General features: G+C 35.6%; 1 protein-coding gene across 12 annotated transcripts; it reads left to right on the top strand.

Moving 5' to 3' along the window:
- Window positions 1–236: 236 nt before the first annotated feature.
- On the top strand, window positions 237–20,635 carry LOC104087902 (tRNA-specific adenosine deaminase TAD2-like). Of its 12 annotated transcripts, XR_011413746.1 has the most exons (10): window positions 7,149–7,669; window positions 7,951–8,004; window positions 8,809–8,846; window positions 9,365–9,431; window positions 10,477–10,636; window positions 10,722–10,818; window positions 12,642–12,698; window positions 13,296–13,446; window positions 13,559–13,662; window positions 14,986–15,003. XR_011413746.1 is itself a non-coding variant. In XM_009592477.4 (9 exons), the coding sequence occupies exons 2-8, from the start codon at window positions 7,951–7,953 to the stop codon at window positions 15,021–15,023; spliced, it is 558 nt and encodes a 185-aa protein (XP_009590772.1). In that variant the 5' UTR covers window positions 7,149–7,669; the 3' UTR covers window positions 15,024–15,056; window positions 20,351–20,635. The 12 variants fall into 12 exon arrangements, 7 of the variants coding, with proteins under 7 accessions (XP_018623513.1, XP_018623511.1, XP_009590772.1 ...); XR_011413744.1 differs by lacking the exons at window positions 12,642–12,698; window positions 13,296–13,446 and adding an exon at window positions 20,351–20,635 and having other exon boundaries at window positions 14,986–15,074; XR_011413745.1 differs by lacking the exon at window positions 13,296–13,446 and having other exon boundaries at window positions 14,986–15,011.
- The last annotated feature ends 3,490 nt before the right edge of the window (window positions 20,636–24,125 follow it).

Genomic DNA, 24,125 nt, shown 5'->3' with positions numbered 1-24,125 from the left:
TTAAAAAAATAGGATACATGTTAAAAGGTGACACAAATATAGGGTACGGCTGCAAATCCCGTTTGGGTTTTATTGGAGTTGGGTTGAAATTTTTAATGGCCCAATTACCCCACATTCCGCCCCAACCCAATCCCAATACCCGGTCCAGGAATTTGCCTACAAGTCAGTCCAAACGACGAGTTTGGTATCCAAACTACGTCGCCTCTTCCGCATCTCTTACAAAAACGACCCCTTTCCCCTTCTGAGTTCTGGTCTCAGATTTGATCATCTCCCCTTTACACATACCCTATCCCCTCCCCTTCTCCTTCTACACTCTCATATGCCAGTGGCGCGGAGCAAGAATTTTTGTTAAGCAGTGTCAAAATATATAAAAATAAATATATAAAAAATTAAGCGGAGTCAATAGATAGTATATTTACATATAATTTATTTTTATACCTAGTTATGCACTATATTTTTACGCCAAAAGTGTCATTTGACACCCGTTCCTATAAGGTGGCTCTGCCACCGCTCATCTGCACCTACCCTCGTAAACACAATTCTCACTCTCTCATCCGATCCCTCACACACAATAGCGCTCTCATTCACTCCTCACTCTCGCAAACGCCTAAGTCATCTAGTAGCAACTGGAAAATACCAAAAACCAGATCTGAAAATCAAAAGCTAAAAAAAAAAACAGAAAGAAAAACTGGAATTTTCAATGGAGATTTGAAGAGAACTGATTTCAAAGCTCGATTTCTTTTCTTCCTGTATTTCTACAAGCTGTCAAAGCTCAAATTTGTGGGCTGTTTGTTTGGCTGAGCTCCAGCTTTCATCATTTAGCCTTTCTTTGGTTTTTTTTCCAAGCTAATTCCTGCACAGTCAGGTATCCATCTAAACCTGTACTTTCGAATTTGTTCTTATAATGAAATCGCAGATGCATTCGTTAGCTTGTTAGTTTCTGATTTGCCTGTTTGTTTGTCTTGTGATTATTCTGTTCTGATAAAATGACTTATAGCCTGTGTGGCTGAGCCGGAGAAATAAGCTGAGAACTTCTTTTAAAAAAACACTTTTGGATAGATAAAGTTTTTGTTTGACTAAGCACCAAAATCACTTTTGAGCAATAATTTTCTGTTTGACCAAGATTTTAAGTATTAAATTATAAATAAGTACATGAATAAATTTACTTAATAGTTAATATTATAATTAAATAAATAATTTCAAAATTTTGTTATTACATGCAATAATTAAATCTTTTTATTTTATTTAAGTACAATATGAAAATAAAATTTAAAAGTACTTAATTATTTTAATATAAGTTAAATATATTAAAAATCATTAAAAAATATAAAAACATTCACCCCTAAAGTCATTATATATTAAAAAGTTATCCTAAAAATAATAAGAAATATTTATACCTTAATATACTAAGTATTAGGTTTGACGGTTATTTTAGTATATACTATATTGTGTTAAGGGTATTTTTGGTAAGAAAAAAAGTCAAAACTAGAAGAAGCACTTTTTCTGCTTTTCAGAAACTGCTCTTCCCAAAAGCACTTTTTTCCCCCAAAAAAGCTTGGCCAAACACCTCAAGTTAAGAAAAAAAAGTGCTTTTGAAAAAAAAAAAAAAAAAAAACTTCTAGCCTCCTGAGAAACTTGGCCAAACAGGCTATTAGAGCCCGTTTGGATTAGCTGATTGTAAATAGCTGATAAGCTTGTAGTGTTGAAAAGTATTTTAAGTGCTGAAATTGATTTTTAAAATAAATATTTACGTGTTTGGATAAAAGTGCTGAAACTGATAATAAGCAGTTGATGTGTTTGATTAAAAAGTGTTCATAAGCTATTCTTTTGTTAAAATGACTAAAATACCCTTGAATGTTTTTCAAAAGATTATAAATTAAAAATTTATTTATAAAGAAAAGAATTAATAACGAATATGGAATGAAGAGAAAATCAAAAAATTTATTTTGGGAAAAATATTTTGTGAATTAGAAAATATTATTAAGGATAAACTAGTAAAAGTGTTGGTCAAACTAAAAGAGCTTATAAGTTGAAAAGACATAAGTTGGGGGTGACCAGCTTATGACTTATGGCTGATTTTAGCTTATAAGCACTTGACTTATAAGCACTTTGAGTGTTTACCAAACGCGTAGATAAGTCAAAGGGTGCTTATAAGCTAGTTTGACCGGCTTATAAGCTTAGCCAAACACCCTTTTAATCGTTAATTAGTTAAAGCTTCGCTACCTGTATCACGCAAAAATTGCCTAATGAACCTTACTTGATTTATTCAAGTTGTATGAACCTGTGATCCAAAATAATCGTGATTAATCCCCCCTGAAATCACTTCCATGCTTCTGTGACCTGTTGATTCTCATTGGTAATTAGATCTGGAATTATTTGATAAAGAATTCACATGAATATGTGTAGAGAAACAGTCAAGTCTAGAGGGATAATTGTAAAGTTGGAAGAAGGATTGATTGTTTGCAAGACATGTGCTGCTAAGCTTAATGTGGTTAATAACTTTGCTATCCCCAAAAGAGTTTGTTGTTAATCATTTATTTAGCGTGATGATTTCATGTTTGGAGTCAAAATCTTGTTGGCCACGAACTAGTATCGATGGTGATTACATAAACATGTTCATTTGTGATTAGGCATCGTAATAAATTGTACAAGAACGTTCTAAGTTGTTGGGTGCTATTTCTCATTTATTTTGGACCTGGTAACTAGTCAGGTAACACCCACGCAAGGTTGAGTCAAATAAACTTTGGGCCTGTTGTTGTGATGATAGCCCAACAAGTTCTTGGTAATACATGTCATTTTATTAGTCTAGTGTGTAACTTTTTTGTTAACAATCTCAAAAGGATGAAACGTTAAGGTATAATTAGTGATTTGATAACAATGGTCAAAGTCAAGCCTATTCCATAAATAAGTTAAAGTTCCATAATTCTGGACTTGTTACAATTAATCTCAAACTTAGTAAAATAAATAGTTTAAAAACTCGTAGTAAGATAGAGAGGTTTCCTTTTTGTTTTAACCACCCGGTATCTAAAGCTCAGTGGGGCTAGATTTGGATTTGCATCAAGTAAACCCACTAAAGAAAGTTTAGTTCTCTTTACCAAAAGGTTCTCCATTCCCCACGAGACATCTGGTTAAAGGTAGAAGATTTTCAACCATCTGTCCATATCCCTCGGTCGTAATAGATGGGTTAACCCCTTCCTATCATTTTTTAGCCATTTGAAAATTAAATGGAAATGAGCAATTATATCTCTTAAACTTCCATTTAAATCGCAATAGATAGCCATCAACTGGCTATAAGTGACACATCCACAATTTATTAAACTCATATCACCTGCATTCCATCTTAAAAGCTGAAAAAAACTTTTACTGTTTATGCAAATATCACTTATAAATTACTACTGTAGTACATAACTGACAGTCACGTCAATCGTGGAATTGAAGGAGCATTATTTGTACAGACACTGTACTTTGTTTATATCCCAGGTGACAGCCCAGAATTAGACCAATCTTCTACTGTGCAAGATTGGGATAAAAACCTTGTCTTAGAAAAGTAATATCTGTGATAGCGTTGATGAATTAGTGGAATATGAAGCAACCTCACTACAAAGCTACCACATGCCAATTAAGCTCTAAATTCATTCCATTGTTACTCTAATCAGATTTTCTAAATCCATTGATTTACTTGCGAAAACGTCACATCCTATAGCACGATGATCGAGGCAAGCAAATAAATCCCTGGCTGAAATAGCCTGAGTCTGTCTGTTGTCATCCACTTTCTATATGTAGTATCTATTGTCAAACGACATTTAGTAGCATTAGAATGTTATAGAGATAGAGCTATACCATTCGGATTTCCTTGCTCATAGAAGCTCCGAAGAAGATAGACTGCTTCAGAAGCATTATTCCAGCACTCTATTTGAAACCATTTTTTGATGAGGTAAATCCACTGTTAGAAAATGAAAGCAAATAAATATCAAAGACCAGCGGGGGTTGGGGGGTTGGCAATTGTAAGTGAACAAAGAACACAAAAAGTTAAACTGATAGTGGAGCATGCCGACCTCTACCCACAGCTGGGAAGGGAGAGGGGTGGGAACCTTTGTTTAAACCAAAATACTTGATCACACATCAGTCCTCAAGGACTAGGTTCCTTGTTTTCCAAAACGGTTGGCTATGTTATCCACATTCTATAATGGTATTGCAAACATACATCTTTAGATGGATGCATTCCGCATATTTCACTTGAAGGAACTCCACATCCTTTCTCAGCTATATTCATTCTCTAAAATTATAATAGCAGTTTCTAGAGCTTCTAAAGCACATCCACAGAATGTTTTTTCTTTTTCCATCTATAAGAGCAATTTCACGTTTCTTCTTTACACACATTACTAATAAGCTGTTTGGCCAAGCTTCTCAGAGGCCACAAGTTCCCTTTTCACAAAAAAAAAAAGTGTTTGTTTTAGAGAGTTGAGGTGTTTGCCCAAGCTCCTTGGAGAAAAATAATTACTCCTAACTAGAAGCAGAAGCCACTTTTGAGAGCAGAAGCTGTTGTGATTTTCCGCTAGATGAAAATACCCTTAGCAAAGCATTTCATATACCGAAATAACCCTACTTAATTTATCTAATTGTTACGCTATTTTTTTTCGTAATCGTAGTGTCCGGCCAACTTGCACACACCTCGATTAATTCTAGGGATAGTTGCTAACTCCCACCAGTAGAGACACCGGGTAAATCTGTCCACCAAGGCTCAGACAGATGGGAAGAATTCATCTAGTGTTTTCATAATAAATATTTAAAGCTATGTATCTACTTGAAATACATTAAAATTAAGTAAATTTTTTCATGTCCTTATTCGTAGTTCGCTAGTTAAAAGCATATTTTTGGTCAAACACAAATGATTGTTCAAAAGTTCTTTTCAAATTGATTAGTCTAACATAAACTACTTCTCTTAAAAAAAATATATACTTTTTCGAAAAAAAAATTTCAAAAAAATAAGAAGATTTTAGAAGTTTGGTCAAACGGTCTATAATTCTAAAGCATAATAATCTCTTTGTGCTTACATTGCAAATGCAGAGTATATCCCAACAACTATGCCTTGGAAATGAAGAGTATATACCCCTAATGAAAATATAAAGTCTTAATTGAGGATGTTTTGAAGTGGGGGGAAACAAAAGTATATGATGCCAGCATACACTGTCCAGAAACTGACTATGACCAATAACTTCTTTTGATATTGAAAACCAGCAGAATTTGTGTTCGCCGGGCACGAAGGGGTTAACTCTTTTTTTTTTGAATGAAGAAACGGCATACCTCTTTTGTTCAAGAGCTATAGTTGAATCAATCAACAAACCAGCTACCACATATGACTTGTTCTATCCTTTGGCTATCCACTATAGCCACAGTGCTGCAATCTATGGATCAAACACCAGTACAGTGGTTCCCTGCCTTCTGGCAAACCAGCAAACACTTGGCAAAATTTCAACAAGTTGGGGCAGCAGAAATGAAAATTGAAGATCAAAGATGGTAAAACAGAAAGTGAAGGATAACTCTTAGATAAGTATATATAACTGGGTTACTAGGCTGATCTTTAAGCGATACAGCAAATTAGTATATATTGGTCACCCACAAAAGACTTTCTGTACTCTAACCTTGCCAATGGAAATGAGCAATGGTAAATTCATGCGAGGATCAAATTTGACATATCTAGGATTAAGGAAACACATGCAGATAAAATATAGAGTACTAATTATGCTAATCTGTATCTAAGATTAAGTAACTCGTTTCAAATCCTTTCTCCCTAACTAATTGTCAAAAACACTTCTGGCCATAAAAATCTGAGTACTTTAAAGGTGTTCCCAAAAAAAGAGAAAAAGAAAAAGGAGTTTGAGAATTCTAAGCAGGCTTGAAGCAAAAATGTGCACACTCAACGGGGAGGCTATTAGGAAATAATAACACAAGCAGGTACATGATAAGAAAAGAATTATATTTAAAGATTTAAAAAGACAACTGTAAATTTAATTTTTTTCTCATTTAACAGTAACCATTTATTTAAAACAAAGTTCAAGAACTGGCCAAACATTATCCATTTGCAGGAAATCTCATAACTATATCTCTCTGGATTAGGCCAAACATCTCCACAGGTTTTACATCAGCATGCAGCTCATAGGTAGAATTAGCTCGTGATCTTGCTTCTGACCCTTAGTTCCACTAGATCTCCAACTGGCCAAAGAAGACTGGGGATTTTCTAGATCACAGATATTCTAATTTATCTAACGAGGGCATAAACAATTGGCCTAACAAAAAAAGCTACTATTTGTGACTGGATGCTTTTTCTTGAAAAGCTGAATTATTAAGAAGTAAATTCAGTGATTAATATCAGCTTGGGTCAAACCTAGTGGGAAGCTCAGAGCAGCTGGTATTCAGTGATAGTATAGATCCACAACCTCCAAATTTATCATTTGCACATCCATAATATGCTTCTTTTATTCCTAGCAAAAAAAAAAACAGGTTATGCTCGAGAAAGGCGCAAACGTTATATAAAGCAAGACGAACAGCTAATGAAATGCTTCAACATACCAAGATGTGATAAGGCTGCTGCACACATTAATAAACGGCTCACAGGTAACATACAGAATGCACTTTGAGAATCTTTCAGAAATTTCAAGAGTGAAAGTCCATTTTTCTGTCACTGTTCAAATAGAAAATCAATTGCTTCTATCTCCGCATGTCTTGTAGCCTGGATTCACAGAAAAGCTTAGCCATGTTTACATGATGAGGAAATAAGTGCACCTGAATGCAGAAAGCCTTAAATAATTACTAAAAGCCAATAGTAACCATAACAAGCAAATAATCATGCAAGTATCAACTGCAATAGCCTAATATGGAAATCAATTTCAAAAAATGCAATGGCTATATATTCTTCTTGGGCGAGATAGTAAAAGATCTATGCATTGATCTATGTTACAAAAATCTAAAGTAGAATAATATCAACTAAACCAAGATACAAGACACAACAGTACAAAGCTAGCTAAATTATAGTTTTCTAGGGTGCCATAGTAAAAAATATGTGTATCGTCATTGAATAATATCTCTCTATATATATAGGAGCCAATTTTTATATAAAGGATTTTTTCTTTTCATATGGTAAACCTCAACTCCCCTCACACCCCAGGCCAACACTGTTTTTTTTTTCCAAATTTCCACTTGGTGACTCGAACCAACCTTTGTGGCGGAGGATACTTTCTACTAGGCTATCCCTTTATCATCCATTTTTTAGAAAAGAACGTCCGTAGAAAATCATTTTTTCTCCAGCCTTCTGGTGAAAACAGCATGACTGAGCTTTAGGAAAAACATTGAAATGCTTTAGAGGCTAAATATAATATTTTGTATAGTTGCTCAGTACCACGGAGGGTGAGATATCACTACTGCAACACAACCTCTTGACGAGATATTGTTGTCCACTCTTATATCAACTTGACACAATAAACTACTGTATTAGTAGTATTAGATATCAATAGTAGTATGTCTTTATAATGTGAGAAATTATTGACACACTCCTGAGTCTATTCTTTGGTTTCTTCCTCCTTTTTTTTTTTTTTTCCAAAACTCAAAATAAACATAACGCAAAAACCGCAGTGGTCGAGAAAAAAATCCGCAAAGAGCGTCACCTCTCCAAGTGCGTCTCTTTTCTTTGTTTTGTTCGTTTTTTAATTCCTTCTACAAGCGCATCACTATTGTCTATTGTATCATATATTTTGCAGAAATATTTTGACACTGTGATATAGTTTACTTATTTGTTTGATTTAAATGTAACATTTCATAGTAGGACACCATATGTTTGATAAAATGTCTATAAGACTTGGAGATGTTGTGGACGTGTTATTGTATTTGAAAAATCCCTGTCTGTTTGATTGACTCCTTTCTCTTGTTACTTATATCATGTCTTCTGCTTTGCAGATGGCAAGCTATGAGGAACATACATTTGAATTTATGAAGCTCGCTTTAGAACAGGTATGGACATATTATATTGCTGATATGGTATATGTGTGTGTATATTTTATATTGACGATTCTCCAATCAAGTGTACAACTATAAGTTGAGGTCAGTAGTAGAACCAAGAATTTATACATGGGGATTCAGACAAATCAATAAAATGTGAGACATGGGATTTGAACATGTAATCTAAAGCAACTTTTGACCCTGTTTGCCACTTCACTAGACTTTATTCCTTATATCAAGGGGATTCAACAACTTATATATAGCCAAACAGAATTCATTTTGGCTCTACTTGCAACGTATAATTTTTTAATGAAGGGCCCTTTCCGCCACTAGTTGAAGTGTGGAACTACAAGTTGATCTAAAAAATGGAAATTAAGAGTTAAGAGTTATTATTGTTAGACTCCTTAACATATTGGCTCCCCAGCTCTTCAAATTATGAGGTCAAATTTATATTATTCTTGAGGGAGCTGATAAAGACATTTGTAGTTTTTTCTACTACTTTTTTCCCACGTTGTTTCACTAACTCAATCATTAAGCAAGTCTGCTTCACAAAAAGATGGGTATAAAATTAAGATAAAAGTCTTTTGGCTGGGGTCATGATGAAAAGTTACCAGGTAAAATGATCGGGTAGGACTTTGTAGTTCAAAACTGACTCGATACTGCTTATCTGTGCAATATGGTGACAATGTGTTCTTTCTTCCTTCTTTTGTCACCATATGTAGAACCTAGTTAGGACTTAGGATACTAGTTTCCTTTTATTTTTGCTTTTTTTATTGCAATTCTACCCGTATTCCTAATACTTTTTTCTTCTGCCAGGCAAAGGATGCATTGGCCAATCTTGAAGTTCCAGTGGGGTGAGATTCTTGTTGAAGTTATTTGTGGACTTCGAAAATACGTTAGCATAATCTAGTTTAGCTCTCAGGGGAGTGCATCCACAGAACCTTCTTTTTTACGTATTGGTGCCTTGGTGGTATTTCATCCTCAATTAGGCCCATGTTGACATAGGAAACTATGCCTCCTTGAGTGTTACTTCGTTGATGATTGTGGATGCATATTAAAATTTCCCATTTGTATAGTAGAGGAACACTTTTGCTAAGTCAAGTCAAGTCAAGCGCGCTCATTGAAACCTCTGTCAGACCTTAATGAAGTGTTGAACAGTATGTACGTTATGTAACGGTCATGTTACAAACATTATGCCCACAAGGCGTAACAGGATTTGGCTGGACTAAAATTTATCTGGACCATAACTTGGCCTACCAAATAGTCCCTTTTATCATGAATCCCTTTTGATGCAGTTCCCTATGTCCTTGTCTTTTCTTTAGTTGTGCTTTGGTCAGTTCGCATATTTGATTTATGTATTTCCTCAGTCCAGTTGCGTTATTGTTGAGGATGGGGAAGTCGTTGCCTCTGGAAGAAATCGAACGAATGAAACAAGAAATGTAAGTTTTCAGCTCTTATTTTTCTTAGTAAGATCTTATTAAGCATCTTCCATTTTGTTAGGTTGTTAGGTGCTAACTTGATGTCAATATCTATGCTATAGATTATTTATCTTGGACACTTCTATTCATTTGTACTCGAGAAATCTTTTATGCCTATGTGGTCCACATATATGCTCTAATGAACTTTTCAAAGAAAATGATGTGTTGTAATCAAGAGGTTGTGTTGCAGTAGTGATATCTCACCCTCCGTGGTACTGAGCAACTATACAAAATATTATATTTAGCCTCTAAAGCATTTCAATGTTTTTCCTAAAGCTCAGTCATGCTGTTTTCACCAGAAGGCTGGAGAAAAAATGATTTTCTACGAACGCTCTTTTCTAAAAAATGGATTATAAAGGGATAGCCTAGTAGAAAGTATCCTCTGCCACAACCATGAGGTTGGTTCGAGTCACCAAGTGGAAATTTGGAAAAAAACCATTGTTGGTCTGGGGTGTGAGGGGAGTTGAGGTTTACCATATGAAAAGAAAAAAACCTTTATATAAAAATTGGCTCCTATATATATATATATATATATATATATATATATATATATATATATATATATATATATGAGAGAGAGAGAGAGAGAGAGAGAGAGAGAGATTTTTCTTGATAACTATCTTATTTTTTGCCTCGTATCATGTCGCAGGTATTTTTTTTACTTCATTGACGATGCACATATTTTTTACCATGGCACCCTAGAAAACTATAATTTAGCTAGCTTTGTACTGTTGTGTCTTGTATCTTGGTTCAGTCGATATTATTCTACTTTAGATTTTTGTAACATTGATCAATGCATTGATCTTTTACTATCTCACCCAAGAAGAATATATAGCCATTGCATTTTTTGAAATTGATTTCCATATTAGGCTATTGCAGTTGATACTTGCATGATTATTTGCTTGTTATGGTTACTATTGGCTTTTAGTAATTATTTAAGGCTTTCTGCATTCAGGTGCACTTATTTCCTGATCTTAAACCTGGCTAAGCTTTTCTGTGAATCCAGGCTACAAGACATGCGGAGATGGAAGCAATTGATTTTCTAGTTGAACAGTGGCAGAAAAATGGACTTTCACCTCTTGAAGTTTCCAAAAGATTCTCAAAGTGCATTCTGTATGTTACCTGTGAACCGTGTATAATGTGTGCAGCAGCCTTATCATATCTTGGTATGTTGAAGCATTTCATTATCTGTTCGTCTTGCTTTATATAACGTTTGCGCCTTTCTCGAGCATAACCTGTTTTTTTTGCTAGGAATAAAAGAAGCATATTATGGATGTGCAAATGATAAATTTGGAGGTTGTGGATCTATACTATCACTGAATACCAGCTGCTCTGAGCTTCCCACTAGGTTTGACCCAAGCTGATATTAATCACTGAATTTACTTCTTAATAATTCAGCTTTTCAAGAAAAAGCATCCAGTCACAAATAGTAGCTTTTTTGTTAGGTCAATTGTTTTTGCCCTTGTTAGATAAATTAGAATATCTGTGATCTAGAAAATCCCCAGTCTTCTTTGGCCAGTTGGAGATCTAGTGGAACTAAGGGTCAGAAGCAAGATCACGAGCTAATTCTACCTATGAGCTGCATGCTGATGTAAAACCTGTGGAGATGTTTGGCCAAATCCAGGGAGATGTAGTTATGAGATTTCCAGCAAATGGAAAATGTTGGCCAGTTCTTGAACTTTGCTTTAAATAAATGGTTACTGTTAAATGAGAAAAAAAATTAAATTTGAAGTTGTCTTTTTAAATCTTTAAATATAATTCTTTTCTTATCATGTACCTTCTTGTGTTATTATTTCCTAATAGCCTCCCTGTTGAGTGTGCACATTTTTGCTTCAAGTAAGCCTGCTTAGAATTCTCAAACTCCTTTTTCTTTTTCTCTTTTGTTTCCTTTTCTTTTTTGTTGGGAACACCTTTAAAGTTCTCAGATTTTTATGGCCAGAAGTGTTTTTGACAATTAGTTAGGGAGAAAGGATTTGAAGTGAGTTACTTAATCTTAGATACAGATTAGCATAACTAGTACTCTATATTTTATCTGCATGTGTTTCCTTAATCCTAGATCTGTCAAATTTGATCCTCGCATGAATTTACCATTGCCCACTTCCATTGGCAAGGTTAGAGCACAAAAAGTCTTTTGTGGGTGACCAATATATACTAATTTGCTGTATGGCTTAAAGATCAGCCTAGTAACCCAGTTAGATATACTTATCTAAGAGCTATCCTTCACTTACTGTTTTACCATCTTTGATCCTCAATCTTCATTTCTGCTGCCCCAACTTGTTGAAATTTTGCCAAGTGTTTGCTGGTTTGACAGAAGGCAGGGCACCACTGTACTGGTGTTTGATCCATAGATTGCAGCACCGTGGCTATAGTGAGTAGCCAAAGGATAGAACATGTCATATGTGGTAGCTGGTTTGTTGATTGATTCAACTATAGCTCTTGAACATAAGAGGTATGCCGTTTCTTCATTTAAAAAAAAGGAGGTAACCCCTTCGTGCAGTGGCGAAGCCAGGAATTTCATTTAGGTTATTCATACTTGAAATAAGTAAAAAAAAAATCCCCGATAAAGGGTGTTCAATATACGTTATATACCATTAAAATCTAATATTTTACCTATATATACCGTGTAATTTTTCGACGAAGGGTGGTCAGTTGACTACCCTTAGGGCTATGTACCTTCGCCCCTGCCTTCGTGCCCGGCGAACACAAATTCTGTTGGTTTTCAATATCAAAAGAAGTTATTGGTCATAGTCAGTTTCTGGACAGTGTATGCTGGCATCATATACTTTTGTTTCCTCCTCTTCAAAACCTCCTCAATTAAGACTTTATATTTTCATTAAGGGGTATACATAGTTGTTGGTATATACTCTGCATTTGCAATGTAAGCACAAAAAGATTATTATGGTTTAGAATTATAGCCTGTTTGGTCAAGCTTCTAAAATCTTCTTATTTTGAAAAGTGCTTTTCGAAAAAGTATTTTTGAAGAGAACCAGTTTGTGTTTGGATAATCAATTTGAAAAGGACTTTTGAGCAACAATTTGTGTTTGGCCCAAAATATGCTTTTGACTAGCAAACTACGGATAAAGACATTTGTTAATATATTTCAAGTAGATACATAGTTTTAAATATTTATTATGAAAACACTAGGTGAATTTTTCCCATCTTGGTGGACAGATTTACCCGGTGCCTCTGCTGGTGGGAGGTAGCAACTACCCCGTGGAATTAGTCGAGGTGTGCGCATGGCCCGGACACCACGATTATGAAAAAAATAGCGTAACTATTCGATAAATTATGTAGGGTTATTTTGGTATATGAAATGCTTTGCTAAGGGTATTTTCGCCTAGCGGAAAATCACAACAGCTTCTGCTCTGAAAAGAGGTTTCTGCTTCTAGGAGCACTTATTTTTCTCCAAAGAGCTTGGGCAAACACCTGAACTCTCTAAAACAAGCACCTTTTTTTTTGTGAAAAAAGAACTTTGGCCTCCCAGAAGCTTATTGGCCAAATAGCTTATTAGTAATGTGTGTAAAGAAGAATCATGAAATTGCTCTAGAAGCTGCTATTATAATTTTAGAGAATGAATATAGCTGAGAAAGGGTCTGGAGTTCCTTTAAGTGAAAATTCTAAATGCATGGTAGTTTGTATTATTACACTGATCTGGCCTGATTCAGCCTTAACCATTTTCTGTTTTCTTCATCACTGATTCTTACCTGTCTAAATATGCGGAATGCATCTGTCTAAAGTTGTTTTCTTCTTCATCCATCACTAGTTACCTGTTGAAATATGCGGAATGCATCCATCTAAAGATGTATGTTTGCTATACCATTATAGAATGTGGATAACATAGCCAACCGTTTTGGAAAACAAGGAACCTAGTCCTGGAGGCCTGCTGTGTGATCAAGTATTTTGGTTTAAACAAAGGTTTTTGCCCTTTCTGCTGGGAGATCCCACCCCTCTCCCTTCCCAGCTGTGGGTAGAGGAGGTCGGCATGCTCCATTCTCAGTTTAACTTTTTGTGTTCTTTGTTCACTTACAATTGCCAACCCCCCAACCCCCGCTGGTCTTTGATATTTATTTGCTTTCATTTTCTAACAGTGGATTTGCCTCATCAAAAAAGGGTTTCAAATGCACTGCTGGAATAATGGCTTCTGAAGCAGTCTATCTTCTTCGGAGCTTCTATGAGCAAGGAAATCCGAATGGTATAGCTCTATCTCTATAACATTCTAATGCTAGTAAATGTTGTTTGACACTAGATACTACATAAAGAAAGTGGATGACGACTGACAGACTCAGGCTGTTTCAGCCAGGGATTTATTTGCTTGCCTCGATCATCGTGCTATAGGATGTGACGTTTTCGCAAGTAAATCAATGGATTTAGAAAATCTGATTAGAGTAACACTGGAATGAATTTAGAGCTTAACTGGCATGTGGTAGCTTTGTAGTGAGGTTGCTTCATATTCCACTAGTTCATCAAAGCTATCACAGATATTACTTTTCTAAGACTGAGAAGGTTTTTATCCCGATCTTGAACAGTAGAAGATTGGTCTAATTCTGGGCTGTCACCTGGCATATAAACAAAGTACAGTATCTGTGCAAACAGTGCTCCTTCAATTCCACGATTGACGTGACTGTCAGTGGTCTACTAGTCATTTATAAATGATGTTTTGCATAAAACAGTAAAAGTTTCTTTCAGCTTTTAAAAGTTTACCGTCAGAGTAAACGGTTTCCTTTTGCTTTTTTCTTTAAAATTTGGGAGGGAGTTGGAAGAGGAGAGAAGGTGCTCATTTCACATTTTACTATGTCTAAAATTGATGATAGGACATTCTTTGATCAATTGCATGTTTTTTTTATATCTGTTTCCATTAAGTAGTATAATTAAATTTCTCAATGGCGTGGAATTTACATGGAGAATGCGCAGACACAGAATACATGCTAAAACTCTAAGGCCTTTTTTCATCAAGTTCAGAAATAAATACTCATCTCTCACTATTGCATGTTACTTTTTAATGGTTTGCACCTTCTTTTTATTTACTTGAGTTAACTACTTCCATCGTCACTTAAAATGAATTTTCCTTGTTAGTAAGGTTCTCACCGTTTAAACCAACTTTTGCTTGGTTAGCATTACACAATGTCTCTTTTTGGTACATATATTATAGTAAAGGGGTTGAGTTCTGATATTTTCTTCTATTTTTTTTGGGGTGGGGGTGGGGGTAAGAAAGGTAAGATCGAACGCAGGTGATATGAGTTTATTATTTTCTGGATGTGTTAGAACTATCATTACCTATCTCCTTTTGCATCCTCGATCATTAACTATCTCCTTTTGCATCCTCGCAATTGATCTCTCTTTTAAAATTTAAATGCATTCTGACAATTAAAACACCTAGAATTCTTGAATGCTAACCCATCTTCATAGCGACTTTAAAAATGAATTGCTACAATGTTAATATCTTTTCTTCTCCGACATCATACTTCTTTTGCCTCTACAAAAAGTCTCAGTAGTTTTCTTGTTTTAATGATTTCAGCTCCAAAGCCTCACAGACCTGTAAAGCAGCGGGTATAGAAGTACTAGTGTCAGTGTTTCCTTCAACTTCTGGTATGAGAGGTACCATCTGTAGGCTATCATCCAATTTTGGTACGATTGTATATAGCTGTTAGACAGCTGAATATATTTTTCTGTGAAGTGTATATCTGTTGATTACTCTTGTACTACTAATTAAGACGAGGGAACGGTTCTTTCTGTTGTTGTACACACTTCAAGGTAAGTTTACTAATCTAAGCAATTAGACCTGTTCTAAATGCTTTACGGAATGTCATGCGTAGGTTTAGTTACTTTACTTGGAAAATAGGTCACTTATAGCCAATTGATGGCTATTTACTGCAATTTGAATGGAAGTTTAAGAGATACTTCCTCATTTCTATTTAATTTTCAAATGGCTAAAATATGATATGAAAGGGTTAGTTAACCCATCTATTACGACCGAGGGGTATGGAGAGATGGTTGGAATTCTTCTACCTTTAACCAGACGTCTCGTGTTTGAGTCCCGGAAATAGAGAACCTTTTGGTAGATAGAACTTTACTTTCTTTAGCGGATTTAGTTGATGCAACTCCAAATCTAGCCCAGTGAGCTTTAGATACCGGGTGGTTAAAACAAAAAGGGAACTCCTCTATCTTACCTTCACATCTTTTACTTGTCAAACAATGGTGATAACCCACAGTTCGCCCTTCTCTTTTCATCTAAATAATTCAAAGCACATCTTTCAAAATAATGTCCCGTTTTGAAACAGTGGTTACGCAGAAATGAATCAGGGTTTGTTCCAGGAAGAATCAATTAGGGACATCATTACCCTTCTCTCTCCTTCTTCCAGGTCTATTGTTTATAATATAATACGTTGGGGCAAATTAATTGTATTAGTGATATAGAAACTATATTGTTGTAAAGGAAAAACAATTATTCCCTATGTTTCAATTTATGTGTCATATTTCCTTTTTTAGTTTGTCCCAAAAGAATGTCATACTTCCTTATTTAGAAATAATTTAACTTGAAACATCCACTTTACCATTAATGAAATGATTTACAACCACACGAATATTAATGATTTGTTTTAGACCACAAGTTTTAAAAATGTTCCTTTCTTTCTTAAACTCCATGCTGACTTAAACACCGCCACAGAAAATTGGGACGGAGGGAGTAGCAGTTAAGCCCAAAATTAAATAGATAAATTGCAGGATGACTGATCTAGCAGAATCTTTTGTTCTAGGATCTTTAGAGCCTTTTCTGTCAATAGATGCTTATCAAAACAATCTTTAAAACCTTATGAAATTCATATAAACAAATATTGATGGAGTACTATTTTTGGGAAAAGGTTAACTGGTATCTCAATAGTGTTATACTAACTGCAACAAGGTGGAACATATATTTGAAGAATGATCTTCGCTCCATGTAATTTGTTGTACAGTGAATCCTGTTTTTGTTTTAAGCTAATAGCTACATTTTTCTCTAATGTTCGGCCTGAGAAGAGCAGACCTTAGCTAATTTAGGGTCGAGGCTTAGTTAATTGATTGTTTGTTTAACTCCATTATGCTCGGAGGCGGTGGTTGAGATACCCTTTAATAAGTGGTGCCATATGACACCGAAAACATTTTCATTTTATAGACAAATGATATGCTTTTTAATACATACAACCACACACATTACTTCAACATAGCTTGAAAATAATACAAAGTAACTATTTATTTGGGACGTGAAGTATAGCCTTAAAACTACCACAGTTCCAAGACCCAAATCATTTAAAAGCCAAATTGTGACAACAAACCAATACTTATGTCTGCGTCACTGCTCATAGGTATTTCTTCATATATTGATATAGCCAGTGAAGATTGAATTTTGCCTATCACACTCATCTTATTCCATTGTCACAACCTCCTCCTATTCTCTTATGCCAGAGAAAGGGTATTTTATAGGGGCAGGGAAAGGGTTCTCTGCTAAACATAATCTTCTAACTTTACTCTTTCAATATCTTGCCTAATCTACACACAACTGACTTGAACATGTTAAGTAAAAAGAACGATCGTAGGTATAAGTAAATATATGATTAGGAATTAGTTATAAGCATGATGAGATATTAATGCGTCCTAATTGTCACAACTCGCATTTTGGAGTTGTGATTTCGGCCAAGAACTGATGAGAAAAGAGCCTTCTGATGGTCTGACATAGAGCAGTCTACTCGGGCAACTTGGGCTTTTTAATTTTAAGCATATATAAGGGGGGTATAGGTGATGAAAGCTCCGACCTACCTCCCCCATACGTGCTGCCACCGAGCCGTATAGAACGAGCTGCCTTGGGGGCGAACCCCAAGGGCCTGCCTAGATGTCTCAAAGGAGTGTCAAAGGTATCCACACGAGTTTGGGAACTCGTATGGACGGCGCGACGCCTTCGGGCCAGCGTTGGGCATCAAAAGGGCAGTGGAGGCTGCTAGTGTGGAACGGCCAGCCTCGCGGGCTGCCGAATGTTGGAAAGAGACCTCCTTGCCGATTGGATACTTGACGTACCTGTCATAGGGGCATCATGTGTTGACTTGTGAGCATGGCTTTGGTTCAACCATGCAAGCAAGGGTCCGTTGGCCTAAAGGTGCAGGTGTGGGCGACACTGCACTACTTCGGAATGGAAGCGTGCTGCAAGAGGGCTATGTATGGCATGGCACGAAAGAGGCGCATGACAATGGCCAAGGGCTAAAGGTTGCCTTACTCGGGCGAGGCACGAGCTAGTCGCGGATGCACTAGGCGAGTGTCAAGCTTGAGGATTGGGCTGTGCACGCGGGAGCGATGCTCAGTCTTGAGCTAAGGACAAGGCATGTCCTAAGCCAATCCCCCAGGGCGCGCATGGATTGTGATCCTAAGATGGAGTGCCACGACATGTCTAGGGCCAAGGGCCTAGGCATCTTACGGGCGGCACAAGTTGGGGCGAGCCTACGGGCGAGTCCCTCCGACAGGCACAGGATCGTGCTTGAGAAATCCTTGGACAGGAAGAAGGCTGGCCTGCAGCGAGGGGAACTGCAGGCGCCGCACGGGCGAGCAGGTGTCGCTACCCAACGTGAGGATTCGGGCCCGTGACATAATGCTGTGTTGAGTTAAAATCACGTATTTTCCTTAATGTTTGCTCTTGAAAGTTTGACCTTAATGCTCAAATAAGCTTGGAATTAGAGGGTGATATAGGAACTTAAATCAGCGAATACGGTGCACCACTACATTGTTATTTGTGACAAAAAATGGGTGCATGCTTGTCAGACGTATATCTTTTTATTGAAAATATCAGGTATTTGCAAATCAAACTGAAGGCAATGGGGTGGTAAATCTAAGTTTTATGATTAACCCCTTTTAAGATCTCACATGATATGTACACAATGTGGAGGTAATTTTCTCAGCTTGCGGTACTTGAATAAATTGGTCTAGTAGGCTGGGTCTATAAGGTAAACAGTAAGTCTTAAGGCTAGCATCTTATTGGAAACTGCTGGGCATTCAATGTGATTTTAACTATCAATAACTCCATAAGGATGTCTTTATTGTAGAAAAAGAAATTTCTCCATCACTTATTCAACTTCTCGCCGACCCCAACTTGCTTGGGGACTGAGGCATAGTTGTTACTTATTCAACTTCTGAGTTCTGGATCTCTTTTTTCCAGGTACAGTGACATTTTATCTTTATTTAAAGTTTCTTAATCGCATACCGGTAGGTGATTTAGTTTGACAAAATATAACGAAACAGCTCATTTCTGTTAACTTAATCCATTAACCTCAACGAAATTAACCCACTGGCTCACACATGTTTAAAGACCGTGAAATCTTTAAATTAGTCAATTTTCATATTGGTTTTGTGTTTCATCTTTCTTTCCTTTTCCTTTCTTTTCCCTTGAATTCGGTGTGTGAGGGGGGTGTATTCCGTTAGTCGACTTATAATCCTTACCCTTGGCTTGAATTATATATTTTTGATAATTATTTTTGATTGATGCAATAATAGAATTCTCAGTGCTTCATTTAAGCTCCACTTTTTTTCGTTGATAATTGGATAATCCTTAAAGTGTGTGTTTGTACTAAATTTGTATCAACTGTCAAAGAAAATAAATATAGCAGTAGAAGCAGTTATTATCTTAAATTCCTCTCTGGGAAGATTGTGGGGGAAACTATCCTTTTCAATCATTTTCTCTTTATTTCCTTTATGCTGGTGGGTAGCAAACAAAGTCTTCATAATTATACCCAAGCTCTGGCCACAAGTGTCTGGTCCTATAATGAATTTTCCCTTTGCTTTAGTCAAAAGCTGATGTCCCAAATTAAAGGACTATTTTCAGGGTGGAATGTGGATAGCTAATATCCATACAAAGACAAGATTTGATAGAACTCTGTCAATGATTTCTGCTTATAATGTCCATGGATACTTGAGATGAACAAGAAAATGGTTCAGAATATAAATTAAAAATTGGCATGTGCCATGGCAGAGTACCTCTTCATCCCCATTCATTAGTGCAGATTATAGAAAAATTTTGTGTCCTTTGGGGATGGCATTGGACCCGGGGCGGACCTAGAGCATTGGCTGCGGGTTCCCGGGAACCCAATAACTTTTGCTCAGATCCTGTATTTATATTAAGAAATTCACTAAATATTTGTAAATATCTAACTGTGATCCCAGATATTATTACATATTAATTTAAAATTACGGTAGGAACCCATAAGCTTCAAATCCTGGATCCGCCTCTGATTATTTATTTTGGACCCTCTAGTTTTTGGTTCTGTTTCTTTCTAGTATTTTTTTTCCCCATATATTAAAGGTTTTGTACATATGTAGGGTATTCAAGGTACATCTTTTGATTGCTAGATTGACATCTTGACAATTATGGTGGCTTTGCGCTTTCTTTTTGAGTCAGTTTACTTGTGTCAGTACAGTGGGCGGACAACAAAGATAGAGGGTGTATTGAAATTTTGCACCTATTGATTTGAAATTCGTCTGTGCATGAAGGATCAGTCTACCATATGGAAAATAGATCCCCAAATAACTATTCCTGCCTATAAGTCATACGGAGGGAATCCATATTCCATGAAAGAAAAATTCACAATAGAAAGCCCAAATTGTATGGTGGATGACTTAAGAGGGAAACTACCAGAGCAATATTTATTTGAGAGGTATTACGCTTGAATATCATAATTAGTAGTATATGTTTTCATTCATTGTTCCTTGCCTCTCTGCCTTAAGTTTGTGTCCACATTACCTTTCCAGATCCCACCTGTTGAATTACACTGGATTTGTTGTTGTAGTTATTATATATGTTTTCATGTTGGAAATATTTAATTTTTTCTGAAACCCCTTTCCTTATTGTATTTCTGTGTATATCTTTTCAGAGGGACCAAGAAAAGGAGCATTACAATTGATATGTGGGCCTATTTAATTAGTTAGGTGAGCCAGAGAGCCCACAACTGTGAGCAGGAGTCAAAGAACCATATGTCACATGGAAAAGGACAGTAATGGGCGCTAAAAAGAAGCCCAGTTCTTTCCTTTTGTGGCAGGAATTATGTAAGCTTGTAATGTCATAACAGTCGAGAGGTGCGGTGGGATGGTTGAGATCACCCACTTTAATTAGAAGTTTTGACTTGAAGAGTTGATAATAAGAACCCCTTTATCGAGAATGCTTTGTCTCTCGCAGTAGCCTATCCGATGCGAATCCAATTAGTTGGAGGCCGGTGTCTTTTGACTACCAGATGCTTTAAAAATCGATTAAATTATATTGATAGTTTAAAAGCTTTATACATTATCAGAATATGTAACTTAGGTCTCATTTGTTTGTACTTAACGGAAGTCTGAATCTTAATCATTCAGATCTTATACATTAAGTGCGTTTGTTTTTAAAGTCTGAATATTAATTATTCAGATCTTAATCATTAAGCGTGTTTGTTTTTTTTTACTTCACAACCACTTAATGTGGCTGAATAGATCTGTATGATTAAAATTCATAACAGAGACTTAATTTCATTAAGATCATATCATCCAAATTCATTATTAATTGTCGCCAACCACTACCATACTCAACCACCATCACCACCACCACCATACTCAACCACCATCACCACCATCATCCTCAATCATAGCCGTCACCATAATCGACTACCACCATCCGCACCACTCCCACCACCATCATTCTTAACCACAAGCACTCATCCACCTCAACTACCACAACTAACCACCCCATCACCATCAACTATCATAATCGGCACTACCCATCATTATAAACTACCACCACCCACCACCATCTTCCTCAATCACAACTACCACCACCACCCCGTCATTATTAACTATCACCACTCACCGCCATCATCCTCAATCATAATCGCCATCACTACTAATCACCACTAACTACTACCCTGAACCACTACCATCAACCAAACCTACCACCAACCACCGTCTCTAGTCGGCATTCACAAACACCACAGTTAGCCATCACCACCAGCAACTACTATATTTTAAAAAAATTATATATTTTATTGATAGAATATTAGATTAATTAGTATTTCATTTGAATTTTATGTTTATTAATTTTTAAATAAAGATAAATTTTATACATTCAGATATTAAAAATCAAACAGTCTTAAGCATTTAGTATTCAGATCTTAATACGCGTCTTAATATTCAGATGTGTATTCAGATTTAGATGTTTTAATCTTAATACACATCCTGATATTCAGATGTGTATTCAGATTTAGACGTCTTAATCTTAAAAAAAAAAAAAGTGAATTACCAGTAAAATCCTCCGGTACATGTATGATGCATCTTTTCATTATTTTTCCGGTATCCTTTTTGTTTTTCTAATTTTTATAAAAGTAGATTAACTATGAAATTTCTAAGCTCCTTTATGTTTTTTTTTTTAACGAAATAAACCATCAAGTTGCAAGTGTTATGTTAAGCAAAGAATTTCCTGACAAATAATTTGTTCAATTTTTTGCTTTTTGGTTTATAATAAAGAAACTTGTTCTGTTAAATAATGAATTTCATGACAAATAGTTCAAGGTATTAAGCTTTATTAAAGTTTCACCCATAAACGAAAAAAGGATCCCCTGAGTACTGTTACTGAAAAGTAGAAAGAGCTTTAACTCTTTTTTCACTTTAATTCTCTCCTGGATCCCAACACTTTCATAAGAAAAGTAAATACAACTTTTTTTTGGTGTAGGTCAGACTTTAGAAGCCTAACGGAAAAAAGGAAAGAATTTTACCTATCTATGCTATGTATGAAACACATTTACTCTTCCTAATCAAGTTTTTTAACTTAATTACCTGGTCATATACAATTTATTAATTATATACAAATTAATTTTAAATGAGTATCCATTGATTGTAGTCTTTTAATTTAATAAATTCTTTTAAACCCTCACAATTCCTTTCTTACCCAGACAAACTCCAATCATAGTTCTTTCTAAAGGGTTTTTCTCTTTTTCTCTTTGAAATCGGCCATCTTTCTTTACCGATTCTACAAGGTTTTTTTTCTTCTTCTAAAGCTCATAATTTCCTCTAACAATGGTGAGGAAAGAGTTTTTTTTTATCGATTTGAATTTTGCTATGGCTGGAGTTTGGAGCTTTTCCGGGCTTCCCTTTTTCTTGTTGGCGTTCCGATGGCGGGCTAACAGCAGATGGATATTAATTATTTGGCTCGATTGTTCGAATTGAAATTTTCAATCAATAAATTTTGAAGGTGTCTGACTATCCACCATTGACACCATTAAAAAGTTTTGAAACTTTGAATTCGAATTCGGATTTTTAAAATATATTTTTTGTTTGGATTGGGTGTTATTGCAAACGATTGGGAATATTCTTGGAGTTTATATCTCGATTTTGAGGGTATTTGGTGAAGATTTAATTTAATTTTGGTTGGATTTTTAAATTTCAATTCGAATAAGAGCAAATGACATACAATATACATATAAATTATATTAAAGTTGTATGACATTATATATATATATATATACAAATCATATACAAAATACATACAAAAGACATATTATATAAAATATTTATGAAAATTGTATTTAAGTTGTACTAGTTTCTTTGCACGTGTATGCCAAGTCATATAGTACACATTATCGTAAAAAAATATTTTGAGTAAGTGTACATAAAAGAATATAGTATAAGTTTTGTGCATGATCATTGTGAATCATCGTTAGGTGAATTATTCCTCCAAAACTATGAAAATGAACAATGAAAGTTTAGTTAAATACATATGAGTTGCATACTTATTTCGATTTTACGAGGTAAAATGTAACGACCGGACTTGTCGTTTTGAGAATTAGCGTCTCGTTCAATGGCTTAAGGTCTCGAGCAGTTTCGTAATGTGTATTATAACTTGCGTGTGTGGTCGAGCTTGGTTTTCGGATGATTCAGAATTAAATCGAGAGAGAGAGAGAGAGAGAGAGAGAGAGAGAGAGAGAGAGAGAGAGAGAGAGAGAGAAAATTATTATCTTAGAAGCTAAAATAAAAAAAAGGTTGACCAGAGTTTGACTTTTGTGCAAACGACTCCGAAATGGAGTTTTGATGGTTTCAATAATTCCGTATGATGATTTTGAACTTAGAAGTGTGTCCGGATATTTATTTGGAAGTCCCTAGTTGATTTTGGCTTGAAATGAGAGAGAGAGCAATTATTATCTTAGAAGCTAAAATAAAAAAAAAAGGTTGACCGGAGTTTGACCTTTGTGCAAATAACTCCAAAATGGAGTTTTGATGATTCCAATAGCTCCGTATGGTAATTTTGGACTTAGGAGTGTGTCTGGATATTTATTTGGAAGTCCCTAGTTGATTTTGGCTTGAAATGGCGAAAGTTAAAAATGGAAGGTTTGAAAGTTTGACCGAGAGTTGACTTTATTGATATCATGGTCGGAATCAGTTCTAAAAATTTTGATAGGTCCTTTATGTCATTTATGACTTGTGTGCAAAATTTGAGGTCAATCGTACTTGATTTGATAGGTTTCGGTATCGAATGTAGAATTTGGAATTCGAAAGTTCATATAACTTCTTAGGCTTGAATCGGTACGTGATTCATGATTTTTAGGTTTGGTACCTTGGGGAAATTCTTGAATAAATCTTGTGTGAAAGTGGTGGTTACCGAAATAACTTTGACCCGGGTGAAATAAAAAA

This window comes from Nicotiana tomentosiformis, chromosome 2, assembly GCF_000390325.3.
Source record: "Nicotiana tomentosiformis chromosome 2, ASM39032v3, whole genome shotgun sequence".
Lineage (NCBI taxonomy): Eukaryota > Viridiplantae > Streptophyta > Magnoliopsida > Solanales > Solanaceae > Nicotiana > Nicotiana tomentosiformis.
The sequence above is the reverse complement of the archived record's forward strand: the minus strand, read 5'-3'. Positions and strand labels throughout refer to the sequence as shown.